Source organism: Polyodon spathula, chromosome 1 (genome assembly GCF_017654505.1).
Source record: "Polyodon spathula isolate WHYD16114869_AA chromosome 1, ASM1765450v1, whole genome shotgun sequence".
NCBI classification, from domain to species: Eukaryota; Metazoa; Chordata; class Actinopteri; order Acipenseriformes; family Polyodontidae; genus Polyodon; species Polyodon spathula.
The window spans coordinates 30,607,369-30,623,224 of NC_054534.1; the positions used below are offsets into that span (position 1 = coordinate 30,607,369).

At 36.4% G+C, this 15,856-nt stretch overlaps 2 protein-coding genes across 2 annotated transcripts; one reads left to right on the forward strand and one right to left on the reverse strand.

The window, feature by feature from the left end:
• Positions 1 to 6,253: 6,253 nt before the first annotated feature.
• On the forward strand, positions 6,254 to 10,684 carry LOC121318477 (coiled-coil domain-containing protein 152-like). Its single transcript, XM_041255234.1, has 7 exons — positions 6,254 to 6,316; positions 6,472 to 6,577; positions 7,116 to 7,189; positions 8,906 to 9,008; positions 9,294 to 9,421; positions 10,235 to 10,324; positions 10,528 to 10,684. Exons 1-7 carry the CDS (start codon positions 6,254 to 6,256, stop codon positions 10,648 to 10,650), a joined length of 687 nt encoding a protein of 228 aa, XP_041111168.1. The 3' UTR covers positions 10,651 to 10,684.
• A 103-nt stretch (positions 10,685 to 10,787) lies between these two features.
• LOC121317137 (selenoprotein P-like) lies at positions 10,788 to 15,571 on the reverse strand. Its single transcript, XM_041252774.1, has 5 exons — positions 15,491 to 15,571; positions 13,075 to 13,295; positions 11,935 to 12,147; positions 11,547 to 11,664; positions 10,788 to 11,136 (listed from the first exon to the last, which is right to left on the reverse strand). Exons 2-5 carry the CDS (start codon positions 13,275 to 13,277, stop codon positions 10,852 to 10,854), a joined length of 819 nt encoding a protein of 272 aa, XP_041108708.1. The 5' UTR covers positions 13,278 to 13,295; positions 15,491 to 15,571; the 3' UTR covers positions 10,788 to 10,851.
• Positions 15,572 to 15,856: the final 285 nt, after the last annotated feature.

A 15,856-nucleotide genomic window follows, 5' to 3' on the forward strand; every position in this document is an offset into this window, starting at 1 on the left:
TGTGTATAGACTCTGTTACTCCTGCGTACAGTCCAGGTTTGAGTATTTGATGATGCTAGTGTTAAATGCATTTTGTTGATGGTGAGGCTGGCATCACAAATGCATTAAATAGAAATAAGTGAGTGCAGTTGCCATGGGAGCAAAAGCCTATAAGTACCTCCACTTTGTTTTCAAACATACTTTCTATTGGCAAAGGTATGTTTTGCATACCAAAGCGTTGGGAAGTTGGCTTGGGCAGAAGCCCTGCACATTAGAATATATGTTTTTGTAGCTGGCAGCCATCTTGAAATCAAAAAAACATTTTATGCCAGTGCAAGAAGTTAAATTAAGGACCAATATTCAGTCTCCAGTTTTTTAATGCTGAGTTTGACTAAACACGTATTTTAACAGTAGAAGTTCTAACATCTCTGCTGACAGCAAGTTTAAAACCAGCAGTAATGTATTCATGTCAGTCAGGAACTCAGCAGGTAGCGACAAGGCCAGACACAACCCCCCGAATTACCATCCTGGATTTTGAACATCTGAGGGAAACTGCGGTACTGTCCCCCGGTCAGATTGGTGCGTAAAGTCTGGTTCGATCGTCAACTTAATCTGGCACGACTTGGACGCGAGGGGTGTCTGATAAATAACAAAAACATATTTTGAGATCCAAAAGAATGAAAACGTACTAGAATACGTGTAAACTTTATAGTAAATGCTTGCACATAACGAGTTAACAAACTCACTTCAAGATCTGGCTTTTGTCTCTATCAGCTGCTCTCCTGACTTCCTTAGTGTAATTTGAAACTCTGCCCATCATCCAGTTTGTGCTCAGCCCTCTAGTTTCTACTGAGATGGCACTTTCCATGCAGAAATTCACAATAAACAAACATTTGCAATTTATTTTTAATAAGTGAACAATTAATTAAATAAAATAAAATTTGGGACTATAGTACACTGCGGCTATATACACTATAAAAGTTTCTGGTTTTGTCTTAATTTTAATGTGTTTTAATTATTTCTTGTTATTTTTCTTCCCTCAAAATGACAGGTTGCTGTGTTATAAGTTGTATAAACCACTTTGGGCCATGCGGTTCCGATGATATATACCACTTCTGGGGTGGTTAAAAGCACCACCCCAGGCGTGGTATACAGTGCTGTGAAAAAGTATTTGCCCCCTACTGATTTTCTGCATTGTTGCACATTTTTCACATTGAATTTGGTCAGATCTTTTTGTGGGTTGTAGTAGTACATAGAGGGAGTGCGAGAGAAAAAAATGACACCAAAGTTTGGTGCTTCTTTCATTTGTTTGGTGTGCAAGGTAATCAAACATGCAATCTTCAAGTGTGAAAACGTTTCCCCCCCTAGTTAGCTCAACCCAATTAAAGGGATAGTTAAGGTCAGCTGTTTGAATACTTTGGTTAACAATCAAGCCTGATTTGGGCCAGCCCTGCCAAATATAAATCTGTCTAACTTTGGCCCTTACCATCAGAGTGAAGTTGTGAGCACACAGGTTCTAGAGGCACATCATGCCACGATCAAAAGAAATTCCTGAAGACCTCCGGAAAAAAAAAGTTGTTGATGCCTATTAGTCTGGAAAGGGTTACAAAGGCATTTCTAAGGCTCTGGGGCTTCACCAAACCAAACACTGCATTCCACAGCAAGAACCTCGTACCAACAGTCAAGCATGGTGGTGGTAGTGTCATGATTTGGGGATGCTTTGCTGCATCAGGACCTGGACAACTTGCCATCATTGAAGGAACCATGAATTCTGCTCTGTATCAGAGAATTCTACAGGAGAATTTAAGGCCATCCGTCCGTGAGCTAAAGCTGAAGCTCAGCTGGGTCATTCCCATTGAGATACTGTGGCAGGACCTGAAACGAGCAGTTTATGCATGAAAACCCAAAAATGTCACTGAGTTGAAGCAGTTCTGCATGAAGGAGTGGGCCAAAATTCCTCCACGGAGCTGTGAGAGACTGAACAATAACTACAGGAAGCGTTTGGTTGCAGTTATTGCTGCTAAAGGTGGCGTAACCAGTTATTGAGTCAATGGGGGCGATTACTTTTTCACACGGGGGAATTGGGTGTTGCATAACTTTCTTTATTTAATAAATAAATTAAATAAGTATAAAAAATTTGTGTTATTTGTTCACTCAAGGTACCTTTTATGTAATATTAGATTTTGGTTGAAGATCTGATAACATTCATTGTCAAAAATATGCAAAAATACAGAAAATCAGACAGGGGGCAAATACTTTTTCACGGCACTACGGGCAGAATGATATATCTTTGGTGTGCCGGGCAGAACCAAACGGCCCGTCTTGGTTTATATACCATATAATATAATATATATATATATATAATGGGTGCTCAGCATTACCAGCAATTGCAATAGATAAGTAACAAATTGTACCGTGCATATTTATCCAATGACATTGCAACAGAATGTGAATATAAAAATGTTACCGCAGTATTACCAGTCTCCCAATGGGTCATCATTATTGCTGTGTACGCGATGCAAGTTATGTGTCTGAAGTAGCAAATGTGGGCAATAACATCAAACTGACAGCCTTTCATTTTCCCCAATTACATGAGCTGCCTGTGTGAAATGGTGACTGAGAAGGTAGCGCTTTCATTAGACTGAGGCCTTTGCACTTAGCAGCGCACTGGGAGTCTTATTAAGTTAGATGAACATGTTGTTTAAAGCAGAGATACAGAACACGTGGCCAGTTACACAAAGTCGCTGTCTGTGCCCTTCCTATTGATCTTGTTGACATTCAGCAGTTTACTTTTTTTGTTAGACCTTCAAGCAACCATCGGGTGTTTGTGTTAAAAAACTATCAAGGACTATGATGGGACCTTGTGTTCTTCATATTTTCAAGGACAATATTAAGGACAGACCCCAGACTAGTACTGCAAAAAAAGTTTGTTGGCATAAATGGCAGAAGCACATTTTTCCCAGTTTACTCCGTTGAATACATCATTACCTTCTTACAAGAGCTGGTCTATTAAACAAGAGACTGCAGTACACTTAGCAGAGTGAATAAAATGTTGAACCAGCAAATGACCAATCCTAAATTGCCTTGGAAACATGCTTGTTTCAATTAGATGCTTCAATTGTTCATACTTATTGAAACAGTGTAACATATTTGGAAAAACAATGGTGAACAGTACAGGTGCAGGTAAAACAGTATGGGATTCCAGAGGATTAAATGAAAACGGCACAGACAATATTAAACTGTTTGTGATATAAAACCACAGGATTGTGTTGTACACATAGCTGAAGAATACAATATGCATGTTTACTTATGCAGCTATTTTTCCTTTCTATATGTGTAAGCCCACAGGTATGTGGCCAGGTTTGCCCTGCTGGCACATTGCCACTCTTGTTAAACCTCAGAGGCAGTGCTGACTTCTTGCTTTTCACAGCACTTATGTAAACATTTGATTTTTTCAAGCATTCTGAATGAACAGGTCTCTTCTTTGGTCAAATACGTTTGTCAGGGCTAGTTTTAGCATTACAAGAGACAATTTTAAAACACTGTGAATGTAGAAGCCTTTCGACAACTTTCAAGTGATTTGATTGGCTTGTATAATACTGAAAGTTACATATCCTGTTTTCCCATAATTCTACAGTTACTGCTTTCTCCCACCTTAATTCAGAAGCTTACTTACTCTCCTGAGCTTTTCACTGGCTCAGAGAACAGTTACACTGCAATGACATGCCTCAAACAGTGTGAAACATGTGTGCAATTCCAAGTTGATTGGCTCTTTTTTATATATATATATATATATATATATATATATATATATATATATATATACACAAAACACACACACACACACACACATATATATATATATATATATATATATATATATATATATATATATATAATATATTATATATTATATTATAATTGTTTTATCACCGTTTCAGTGGTGTTTAGTAACAACTATAATAAATCAATTACCAATGATTTTGTTTATTAACAACTAGTTTACTAAAACATTACCAGATGTTCATTTTGTGCTAACAGTTAATTAATACTGTATGGTGACCAATTTATAAACAATTTAAAATATATAGTATAGATATAGATTTAGATATAGATTTAATTTGCCCTTTAAAATACATCATGCTCAGTTCAGTTCATTTTACCAATACTTTGGCAATTTAGCCTTCCCTGCACTCAGCTGTTACTCTTGGCACACATGTCAACTGTTTTCATACCAAATATTCAGCTGGTATTAAAATAACACCAGTTCATTTCAATTAATGTACAGATGCACACAACAGCTCTGAACAGGATAAACCAGCAGTGGTCACGACAACAAGACCATTTTCTTACTAAATGCTTTCCTGCGTTCAGTTCATCCTTGTGTGCATTCTTGACACCCGCCCTCCCGTTTCTTATCGTTTGTCTTTTCCTGTCAGGAAGTGCAAACAAGAAACAATTTGATGCCAGACTGTATTTGGCTTTTTTTTTTTTTTTTTGAAGGACGTTAATATAAGGTGAAACTAAACAAACAAATAAGTCGTTGCAGCAAATGCATTACAACTGAAGTGTATGTTGTATCCTAGACACTTTACAACAGTACTTGCGGCAGTATTTATTACAGTAAATTATGTCGTAATGACCCGTGCCCTTGAAGATTGAACAGGGCGACAGAAACGTTGCCGGGTCAATTGTAAAACAATTTATTAGTTGAAATGAACACGGTTTCTGTTTTGGCCAAGACCACACCACCAAAACAATAAAATAAATTATCCCTTTCTGTCACTACTCTACACGTTCACTTTTTCTGTCTCTCACTCGGGCCCTCTTTCTCTGTAATGAACCCAACTCCATTGATTCGTCCGTTCACCACTCGAACCTGTAACTTTGCCTCACATTCCCGCCCATGCGGTACTTAACTCTTCCACTGCTCTCGCCCACTCCACTCAGACTGACCAACCAGGTCTATCCCGGGTTCTTTCCTCATTCTGAGTGGCGTGGTTGCACCCTTACAACTCTGTACATCTAACACGCACACAGGACAAAACAGACAAGACAAACAAACGGGACCACATCAAAGTCCAGTAGATACGCCCGGCACCCAGGTCGCTACAATATGTTGTATTTATATTTAGGACACTTCACAACACTATTGCAGTATTCCACACATAGTAACACACTGAAACCTGCTCCCAGCAACTTGTTTTAAACCTAATACTCATGCACATATCTTTAACATGTAAGATAAACTTTGTACCTTGCATTTGACTTCTTGTGTTTTTTCAACATTTGACCCTGCAATCTCCCCTGCATTAATATCAGAAAGGACGAACTATTGTTTATGGCACATTTATTTTGTACTTTTTTATTTATGTATTTATTTGTTAATCGAAAATGGAAAGTAGCACCCGCGTTAGATCCACAATAAAGACTTACAGCTATCACAAATAATCATATCCTTTTGTTCAGTGGAGGTTATACGCTGCAACGACCTACAATGTATTTTTTGCTTGCAGACAGCGCTTCATTGAGAAATTGCTTGCAGTTTCTTCGATTTTTTTCCCCCTTAGAGTACAGCTACCACCTGGTGACCATATGTTGTTATTGCAGTTCCTAATTTTTAAATATGAAGTAAAATCTAAATAGTCTGATTTGAAATGAAAGTAGTAACAGACATACAGACTGAGAAGTTGTGTTGCGCAGATTGGAGTAAATTGTTAGAAAGCATAGTCTTTTTCAACGGTTAGGAACTGAATAGTACTGACAGATCGAGGCAGACCAGTTTGATATTTAATTATTTGGATTCTTAAGGGATTACGATCAGCCCATACAAACGTTAATATACATGGAATGAGAACGACAGCTTTTTTTTTCTTTATTAAGGCGAGTTTATTACGTCGGCGGGTTTTGTTGGTAGCAATTAAAGAGCGTGTCTTCACCGTGTGACAGCAGGCGGCGCGCGCGTGCATATATATATATAAAAGATTAATAAAAAACGCGGGAGGATTTACTGTCGCTCAAGACAAATTGTAAACGACCAAAGTACTGGAAACAATGTGTAAAGTAAGACTGGGTACGTGGAATAGAACATAAATACACGTACATAAATAAAGGAATATATAAGAAACGGAGAGTGTTATGAATATCCTCGGACTGTGACGTCGTGCTGTGGCCACGATTTATTTAACCTGGCTGGCTACACTACCTGTAGTTTTGGCCTTTCCAAAGCATTACAAAACATAGTTGAAGACACATAGTGAAAAATACATTCACAATGAAGAGGGTGAAAGCAGTAAGCCTTGACAAAGTTATTGAAGATTTCTCCTTGTTAGAGCAGGTAGGGTTGAGGAAAATAGCCTAAATTAAGTTTAAAGTTTAATTTTAAGAATAAAAAATAATCAAGAGATTTTTTAATTTGCGAAAACCCAATTGCCCGACATTCTACGACATAAAGATTAACTACTTCCAGTCACTTGCTTTATTTTTATGCAGAAAATAACAGAACTTCAAGGAAATAACAATATATTGGACATAAAACTAGATGAAGCCAGCAGGCTGCTGAAGTTGGGCCAAACTAAAGAGACTTGCATAAAGGAAGGTACGTGACAAAATAGTAATCAACAGCAGGAAAAAAAAGTGGACATTCTCCATAGTAGCTAACTATGCCCACGCTGAGAATTTCTGTCTAAACAAACCTGTAGTATACATGCCTATTGTTTGAACTAACATGTGGAGACTGAATAGCTTATATTTAGGAGTGGTTTGTCCTGCATGGGCTTGAATTCCTAATTGGAAACAAGGAGGCCTACATAAATAAAGGATTGTTAAATTGCATGTTTATTCATTTTTTATATACTAAAATAACTGACATTAACAACAATAAAAGTACAATATACATGTAGTACCTGTAAGTAAGTACTGTCATTCAAAGTCTCCTAAACATTCTCAAGTTCTAAAGGCTGGAGAATACACTTTTACAATATGGTCATTTTGTATTTATAGAATTCAGGAGGAAAATAAAATCTACCAAAGACCAGGCATACCAAACAAAAGCTCAGCCGCTTGCTAAGAGAATACCTTCTCTTGTAAAACTGTATAGAATAAATCAGTACACAGTTTTACTGTTTTCATTTCAGAATGTGCTACTCTTCGGGCAACAATAAAAGGACTTCAGGAAACAATACAAACCCAGTTTGACTTACGAGGTGAGGTTGGGAATATAACGATTTTTTTTCTTCTTTTTGTTAGTAAAAGTCTGAAAAATAAACTAGTTAATGTAAATAAAACATTTTCATTGGTCGTGTTTTTATGCAGTGTGACAACCACCTCCCAGCGATTGTAGGCAAACAAATGGCAGTAAAATCTATTAATTGTGCAATAATTACCGGACCCCACTTTTATTGTGCTGAAAATGTTTTAGTAATGTTTCTAGTTCTTTTTACATTTTTTATTTACTTTTTAATTCAGGAGGATATGTACATATTTAAAATACAAATCAGTAGACAAAGAGTGTTATTCTGGCACCATCGCTGTAGGTCACATTGCAGCCAGACCACTGGAGTGAGTTTGTACTACAACACTTGAACTGCTGAGGTGCCAAGAAGCAGCAGCAAGTCTTTGTCTGTAGTGTTGTTTTTGAGCTAGCTGCATACTCTAAATTCAAAGATAAAATACAAACAAAGAACCCAAAGATATTCAACACAGTTAATGGGGGATACGGGGTAGAATTGTTACTGCTAAATAGTAATACATGTTATAATCTATGTTGGCACTTAAAATTCTTTTTTTTTTTTGTAGATGAAAATGAAAAGTTAAAGAAGAACACTCGTACTTATGAAGAAAAAAATAAAATTAAGGAGCAGGTGCAGTTTTCTTTTTATTTAAAATTCCATACATTGAACTATAAATGTGTGGGTTTTTTAAATTAGCTGATCTATTGGAAGTCACCAAACCGACTGTGGGGAAGAACTTACTGGTGCACACCCCTAGTGCAACCCTAACATAGTGGTCACTTGGCCGCATTACATAAATTCACCTTGCCCAGGGTTAATCAGATATTGCTTCAAGTTTAAATTTGTGGGTAACTTGTTAAACATGCAACACATTCATCAGCTCAGAAATATGAATTGATGATGATTAAGAACACATGTAATGTGAGAAGAAATATATTATAAATACATACTAATAAATCTTATAAAGATTCAGAGTATATACAGTATTCCCTTAAAGTAAGGTTACAAACAAGTGTGCTTTTTATTTGAGTCTACAGCACTATCAGAAATACAAAGGTTTTATTACTATTTTATCAGTTATGTTACATTTTTGTTCAGAATTCTTTTTTGTAGTGTGTTTTAAATCTAAAGGTCTTGACAGAAGCAATGCTTCTAAATTTGTACAGTTTGTGGTATTTGGGTATTATCACACGTTTATCTCTCAACTAAAATGTTCTCTAATTTAGTAGAATATTGGTTAGGTTTTTGTTAATAGTTAAGTATACAGTAAGTCTATCAAATCATAACTTGGATGTGCTTGGATCACACTGATTAATAATAATGGGTATATGAGAAAAGGAGTACACATTTTTTATATGATCCGCTAGTATAAAGATTAAAATGAAATACTAAAAAGAAAATGTATTAACTTGTATGGAAGTATAGACATCTCTTACATACTCTTTCTAACTGTAGAACGAGTATGTAAGAGATAAAGAATGTGTTAAGTGATGTGTGAGGGGCACAGAGAGGGTGAGATTTTAGTACAGTTAGCTTGGAGGTGCTGTTATTTATACCAGGAAATTATTACCTAGACTTAAACCGGAAGAACTATTTTGCAAATGTTTTCAATATACTGTTTGTGTATGCATGTCTCTAATGCTATAATAAAAGCTTATACAACAATTCAATTTCAATGTATGCTCTGAACACAGGAGCATACATGTCATGTTGAGAGAATAATGATGGAGATGAAGGCCATGCAGCAGGAACATAAAACTGAGCTTGCTGAGGTTCAATGTGACATGAGAAGAAAATGTAGGTTGGTTTCCTGAATGTTATTTAATATCAATAATTAGTAAAAGTACTTACCGATGGACACACATGATGCTTGTAAAACATTAGCAGATGCTACAATAGTTTACCTGTTGTTTTGACATCTTAGACAACCAAGTGTCTTATTCATGGTCCTTTTGTTAGGTTGGATGTGTTTTACTCTTTCACAATTAACAAGAAATACTGTATATATTCTGACAGAGAAAGTAAGACACACTGCAGTCCAAGCAAAATTGCTAAAGCTCTTCTGCACATCATTTTTAACAGCTGAGATGAAAGAAACAGAGTTGAAAGATGCCGTTGTGACAAAAGAGGCTGAAATTCAGGCAGTGAAAAAGCAGCTGAAGGATCAAGAAAGGGAGAAACAGAGTGAAATAATTAAACTTCAAATGGAGGTGTGTGGCAAAGTGCCAGCCCCTGTGTGTATTTTGTGTTATGTGTTGTGTTTTAATGTTGGTGTATAGTCATTGGTACACGGGATATAAACGGGTCTCTGTAACACGAGTGTTTCAAATGTATATTTGTATTTAGGCACGAGGATTGCACAGCACTTCACGTGCAAGTAAAAAGTAATAATATGTGAGCACGGGGAATTGCACTTTATTAATTCACCTGCAGTTGTATCGAGACTCCAATTGAATGATTGATTAGCAATCGAGTCTCAGTACAGCTGCATAAAAGCTGCATGTTTTTACCCACTCGAGGTTGTGTGTTAGGTGAGTGGAGAACGGGATTGGAGACAGAGGTAATTGTAACAGTAATAAGTAAAATAGAAGCTCACCGTGTTTTGTTTAGTGTTAGTCCGTTTTGTTTGAGGTAATAATAATAGTAATAATAATAATAATAATAATAATAATAATAATAATAATAGTCGTAGTTAAATATCCTCTCACCGTGTTTTGTTTAGTCGGTTTTGTTTGTCTGTTTATTTTGGCGAATGTGCAGTGTCCTGTTTTTGTTAGTTACAACCGTTTATTTTCTGTCTGTCTGTTCATTCATTAAATGCTGAGCGAGACCATTCGCTCAGCTCCACCAAACTCCACCTCTCTCTTTGTTTATTTTCCTGTTTCTGGTCGGACGACCCCCACTAGTACAGTGTTGCAAATTAGAGACCGTTTTTTACGCCTCTGTTTGCTTTAAAGTAGTATTGAACTTACTTTGTTTGAATGCTGATTAATACAGTTATTTCCTTTTACTTTGCTATTCAGTTTAATGCAAAGCTGGTAAGAATTCAGAGCACCTCAGTGAAAGTCCAGCATCAAGATTCCTCCATCTTAGCACAGAACATTTTCAAAAGGGTAAGTTTTATTTATTTATTTTTTTACTTTCGAGGGTACATTATTTTACCCCATTTTATTCCACAATTAAGAATGTGCAATTATGTTCCTTCTTTACAGCAACTCCCCACAAAAGCTCAGGAGCTCAATATCAGATATGCAAGTTGTAATTAATTGATGACTATTGAAAAGGCAGCAGTTACAGTTTATTTTTTATTTTACAGAAACTGCAGTTTCTGCAAGATGAGAAGAACAGAGAGAGTGAAGCCTTGCGCAGAACGATCAAAGAGCTGGAGCAACACCTCAGTAGCCCTCATGATTCTCGCCTGAAACGCAGACGGTTTTAATCCAAGACATTTAGAAAACAAAATCAGCTATAGACCATTTTCCATTATTTCCAAACCCCAATTCTTAGATATCTTTAAAGAATAGAAAATATTACCTATAAAAAGTATAATAGAAAAATGATACAGACCACTTACAATTAAAAAAAAAAGATTTATTGAAACATCAATGTATTGTTTTTTTCATGTGGCTAGCTCTTTCTTTCAAGGTCTCTGCAGAAAAAAAGGGATGTCCACAACCTCCTGCTGGGAGATACCTTCAGGCAGTTTTTTTTGCTGACCCCTGTGATTGTGGGAGAATCTTTGTGTTTGGTGACTCTGCCTATGGTGGTGGCCATGCTGTCTGCCAAGGTTTGTGCCGTGGGAGTCACTGTGGCCCTGGCTGTGCTCGTGGCAATGGCTGTGGTGTCTGCCAGGATTTTCAGTGGCCTCTTCTGGCTTCTCTGTTGCCATCACAGTGTTGTTACACACTGTTAAATCTTCAGGGCTCTATAAAAAAAAAATTATTATTATTATTATTATTATTATTATTATTATTATTATTTACAGTTTAAATAAAGTTTAGGAAAAATAATTAAACATAACATTGATTGTGTATAAAAGTGAAAAAAGCTATTATGATTAATTTATTTTGAAATAACACTACATTTTAAAAAAGAAAGCTTGCAGCACTTATTCTGGTTACTGCTGGTGTTTGCCAGACAGCAACAATGCATGTACCCAAAGTGTTCAGGTTACTTTTTACATTTACTAATGACTGATGAACAGGTAACTTTATGTTTACTACTGCCACTGATTATAAGGACATTTTTATTTCAGCATAACGTTTGTCATTTTTTTTGAGGTTGTGATTTTTACTTGTTTTGCTTGAGAACTGGTCTATAGTGAGACAACATTACCTCAAATGAACAGTTTCCACAGACGCTACTGCAGTATGCTTGTGTGATTGATTGCTCCACATATGGAAAGGTAAGTAATGAATAAGGCAGACCAAGGTGGGAAGTCAGACGGCCACATCTGAAACAAAATAACGAGATCAATTTATTTACCCATAATTGATGTTGACATCCTTCCCTACACTCTAGAATTGCTAACTGAGCTAAGGAAGAATGAATGTAAAAGCTTTGTGAATCCACCCAGACCATTTAGTTTTTGTACATCGCTTTACTAAATGTTTGCCTCCAACAACAATTTTTTTTTTTTTCCCCAACAAAATAAGAGTTGCCAAGAATTTGCATCCAGGTGATATAATGCACAATGCTGAAGAAAAAGATGGGACATACAAACCTGTCATAGATGAGGAAGTCATCTTTATCACCAGCCAGGAGTTTCCAGACATCTTCCTGGAGGTTATCTTGATTATACACAGGGATATTCACAGAAACCTTTTTCCGGAGGAGGGGATACAGATGACGAGACTCGTGATCCTGGGAATTCACAATCATGTAGGATATGTTGTTCAGGCCCCGCTGCTCTAACTTCAGACGCAGGTCATCTAATCTGGGAAGCACAAGAAAAGCAAAAAACCACAAAAAAAAAAAAAAAAACGATAAATCAACACCAGTGAGGTATTGCCCCATTTCACAGGATTTTTTTAAAATATATTTTGCAGTAGGAATGTGGTATATAAATCCCCTTCCTTTTCTTTTTAGCAGTTAGCTAAAAGTTTTGGATATATCGAAATAGTTTCTACAAGTAGGTAGATGATAAACAGAACTTTAAAATCAAATTTTACCTGCTCCCTCCCCCCCAAAAAAAGAAGCCACCTTATTGCTTACACTTTCGTAGGTATACAAAGGATAGAAAGCTGTTTATAAACTTAACCTTGAATACAAGCACTAGGAGGTGCTTATATTGGCTCTAGACTTATCCCTGCAATTACTGGTCCACTGGTCCACTCCAATTACTGGTGTTAGGAATTTTAAACCCTAATTCCAAGCAGGTGTAGCAGAACCAAGGCTGTAGTTTATAAATCTCACTGAAGTTCAGCATGTATATAAATTCAGCAACACATAGTTGTTTTAAAATTCGTTTTAGTTTTGTCTCGCTCTTATGTACAGATTAAAATGTACTGAGAAGATAACCAAGTGCATATCGGGAATCAAAGCTAGCAAGGTACCAGGGGGAATGGCACTTCTTTCTCTTTCCCAAAATGGCTTCTCCCTGACAAGAGAACATTGAGTGCATCTTCATTATTGTCTTTATTTTTTTTTTGATTCTCCCAGTATAAAAAACTGTTCAAAAACTCATCCCAATTCTGTGTCCTGAGGGTGCAGTGGCTGATCGCCTAAAACAAAAAAATTACATGATGCAGAGCTTCAGTCAAAAAAAGTGCTACAGTAGACCAGAGTAGAACCTGCATAGTAGGACTCGCTACACAGGCTAGTGACTTTTAGTTTTCTGGTGGGATATACATAATGTAGTTACCTGGATGCCTGCACCAAACAGAAAGAACAGGTAGCCTGGAGGAGTGCCACCACTGTCACTTGTCCCAGTGACTCCTGCATAGGGTTCTCCTCTCCAATGGTCCATTCTGGGGGCTTCTTACAGCGTCTGCCTTCGGCTTCACTCTCTGGCCTGCTACCGGGCAGAAGGGAGAGGGCCAGGACCAGGCTCAGCCCTGTCCACATCGCTGCAATGGATTTCAGCTACAAACCACACGACAGGTGAAGAGAGATCTTTTTAAAAGCTGATAGGAAATGTACCTTGCTAAGAGTTAATGGTCCATATTGTAAAAGGCATTTATTCTAGTCTTAAATTAACTACATTAAGTGCAAAACATGCATGTTAATGTTACCAAATGAGAAACAGACCTAATGGGTCAATTGCAACGAACTTGCAGAGTTAGTACAGAGCTGCGTACTAAGTTGCATACCATCTCGGGATCATCCCCAGCTGCGTAGTAATTTAACACCAATTTCACAGAAAAAAAGAAGTGGAACAAAGTTTGGGATTAGCTGTTCTCCAGCTCTAGTACGGTACTAAGGATTGTGGTTTGTTTTGGTGTGCTTCCAAACAGGAACTGAAGAGGACCGGGGCTCAAAATCTGAGCGATTGGTACAAATGATAATTTAAAAGTGTGGTTTTTCGTAAAAGTTTTTTTTTATTTTTTTTATTTTTACGAAACCTAAACATCTTAATTATTTTACTTATTTTGATTTATTCATGCTTAAGTTTTAAACTTGAAAGGCTATATTATTTACGCACAACAAATACTGAATTGCACCTTAAGGTTTTTATTTTTATTTTTTTTGTTTATTTATTTATTATCAAAATGGACCCCCCCCCCCCCCCCCCCCCCCCCCCCCCTGACAAACTGTTTGGTGTTGTATGTAGTCTAAACATTGAATACAATATTTTATTTATTTTAAATATTAAAAAAAAAATGAAAATGCATTGCACAGGCAGAAATTGATCCCAGCACCTATAGTGCCGATCCGCTAAAGAGCCGCGACGCCGTACGAGTGTATCTATATTGTTGTGTTGCGTCACCTACCAATCCTGACCAATACCCCATTACAAACATACTCATATATTAAATATTGCAATTTTGTTCCACGTGTGTAATAAATTATTACTGTACGGCTTTAAATATGTTCTAAATTATTTCATGATATTTGTAATAATTCCTTTCAACCGTAATTGTAATATTTTGCCGTTAGATTATTTTTTCGCTGTGGAAGCGTTTTGATCAGTGTGGGGGTAACAAAAGTTGTCAGTACATTTTGAGTTTTTTCACATTTGTTCCACTTAGTACGATACTATAAATCGTTAGTCTACAGAAAGGGTTAGAGTTGACCTAACTTTGTCTTGTACTTTGTATCCTCTAGAGGGCAGCAACAGTTATTTAACTTTTTAACTTGAATACAAGTTTAGTACGGAGCTGCGTACTAACCACGGGATCACCCCAAGTTAGTACGCAGCTTTCAGTTCGTTGCAATTGACCCAGTATTACCCAGTTGTTTGGTTGTAGCTTATTAACAGGTGTTTTTCTCCATCCAAAAAATAGGAGTTAATTAAAGCCTGGAGTAAAGGCTTTGAAAGCATAGATCTGCAGGGTTTAACAGATTTTCTGCAGTGTTTTGCAAACAGTGTGTGTGTGTGTGTGTGTGTGTGTGTGTGTATACAACTATATATATATATATATATATATATATATATATATATATATATATATATATATATATATATATATATATATATAGTTAGTGTTAGTTGTTATTTTGAACAATTAGTTCTCCATTTGTTGGCTACCTCATGAAACATAAATGCAGCTTTAAATTGATTATATAAAAGACAAACTAGCATTCGCTGATCTAAATACAAACCCAACTAAATATGATTATGTAACATTTCTAACATAACAGAATTTGTTAGTAAACAATACCCCCTGCTCTCCCCTTGTCCCACCAAAGCTGAAAAAAACATAAATAGCAAAGCACCTTGGCAGGAAGAGCTGGGGATACATAGTCATGGTAATTCATGGAAACAATCCAAGCTAGTTATTAAAGAACTACTGGGAATGAAAACTTAAGACTTACTCAATACAAAAAGAGTGTACTTTACAAGATCTAAGCTAAATTGTTCCTGGTACTGGACTTAAAATGCCAGAAATGCAAGGTTCAGAATGTGACTCATACATGCTTTTTGAGCTTGTACATAAATTATATTTTGGACACTTGTATTAACGTGATTAAAGCAGATCCAAGCACTTTGGAAATGTTGTTTTTATAAGCTATAGAAAGCTTGTACATGCTTACTTCTTGTTTAAGAAACTACACATATTACAATAACACTCAAACTGGAAAATACATAAAAAAACTGTTTATAATACATGGCTTACATTCCCTGTAGTTCTTCAGCTCTTTCCCTCTGTCCTCAGTCCTCTCAATAAACACCCTACTGCTGCTCTCTACTATTTATACACCACTTGTTTTTCCAACTTGGACTTTGGGCAAAGTTCATTCAGTTTTATCTTTGTCTACTTTGGCAAGCTTACAAGAGTGCAAAACTTGTTTTATTTGTGTTTTTTAATAAATTATCAATTTTCACCCTCTTAACCCTCAGAGTGGTATGTTCCAAGGAGGGAACAGCTGCAGAATCATGCTTTTCATGATTAGTTTTTTGTCTATTTCTCTGGGGCAAAAAATAATTGGAAGTCATAATAAATCTATTTTGAAAAGAAAAAACAGAACAGTAGTGACCCTTT

What these genes read in the sequence shown, in the direction of transcription:
- LOC121318477 (XM_041255234.1), top strand. Translation starts at nt 6,254, where the DNA reads ATGAAGAGGGTGAAAGCAGTAAGCCTTGACAAAGTTATTGAAGATTTC. An exon ending in TAATTAAACTTCAAATGGAG is followed by an intron (nt 9,422 to 10,234) that starts GTGTGTGGCAAA and finishes TTTGCTATTCAG; the next exon opens with TTTAATGCAAAGCTGGTAAG. An exon ending in CACAGAACATTTTCAAAAGG is followed by an intron (nt 10,325 to 10,527) that starts GTAAGTTTTATT and finishes TTTATTTTACAG; the next exon opens with AAACTGCAGTTTCTGCAAGA.
- LOC121317137 (XM_041252774.1), bottom strand. Translation starts at nt 13,277, where the DNA reads ATGTGGACAGGGCTGAGCCTGGTCCTGGCCCTCTCCCTTCTGCCCGGT. An exon ending in TGTTTGGTGCAGGCATCCAG is followed by an intron (nt 12,148 to 13,074) that starts GTAACTACATTA and finishes TGTGCTTCCCAG; the next exon opens with ATTAGATGACCTGCGTCTGA. An exon ending in GTGGAAACTGTTCATTTGAG is followed by an intron (nt 11,137 to 11,546) that starts GTAATGTTGTCT and finishes TTTTTTTTATAG; the next exon opens with AGCCCTGAAGATTTAACAGT.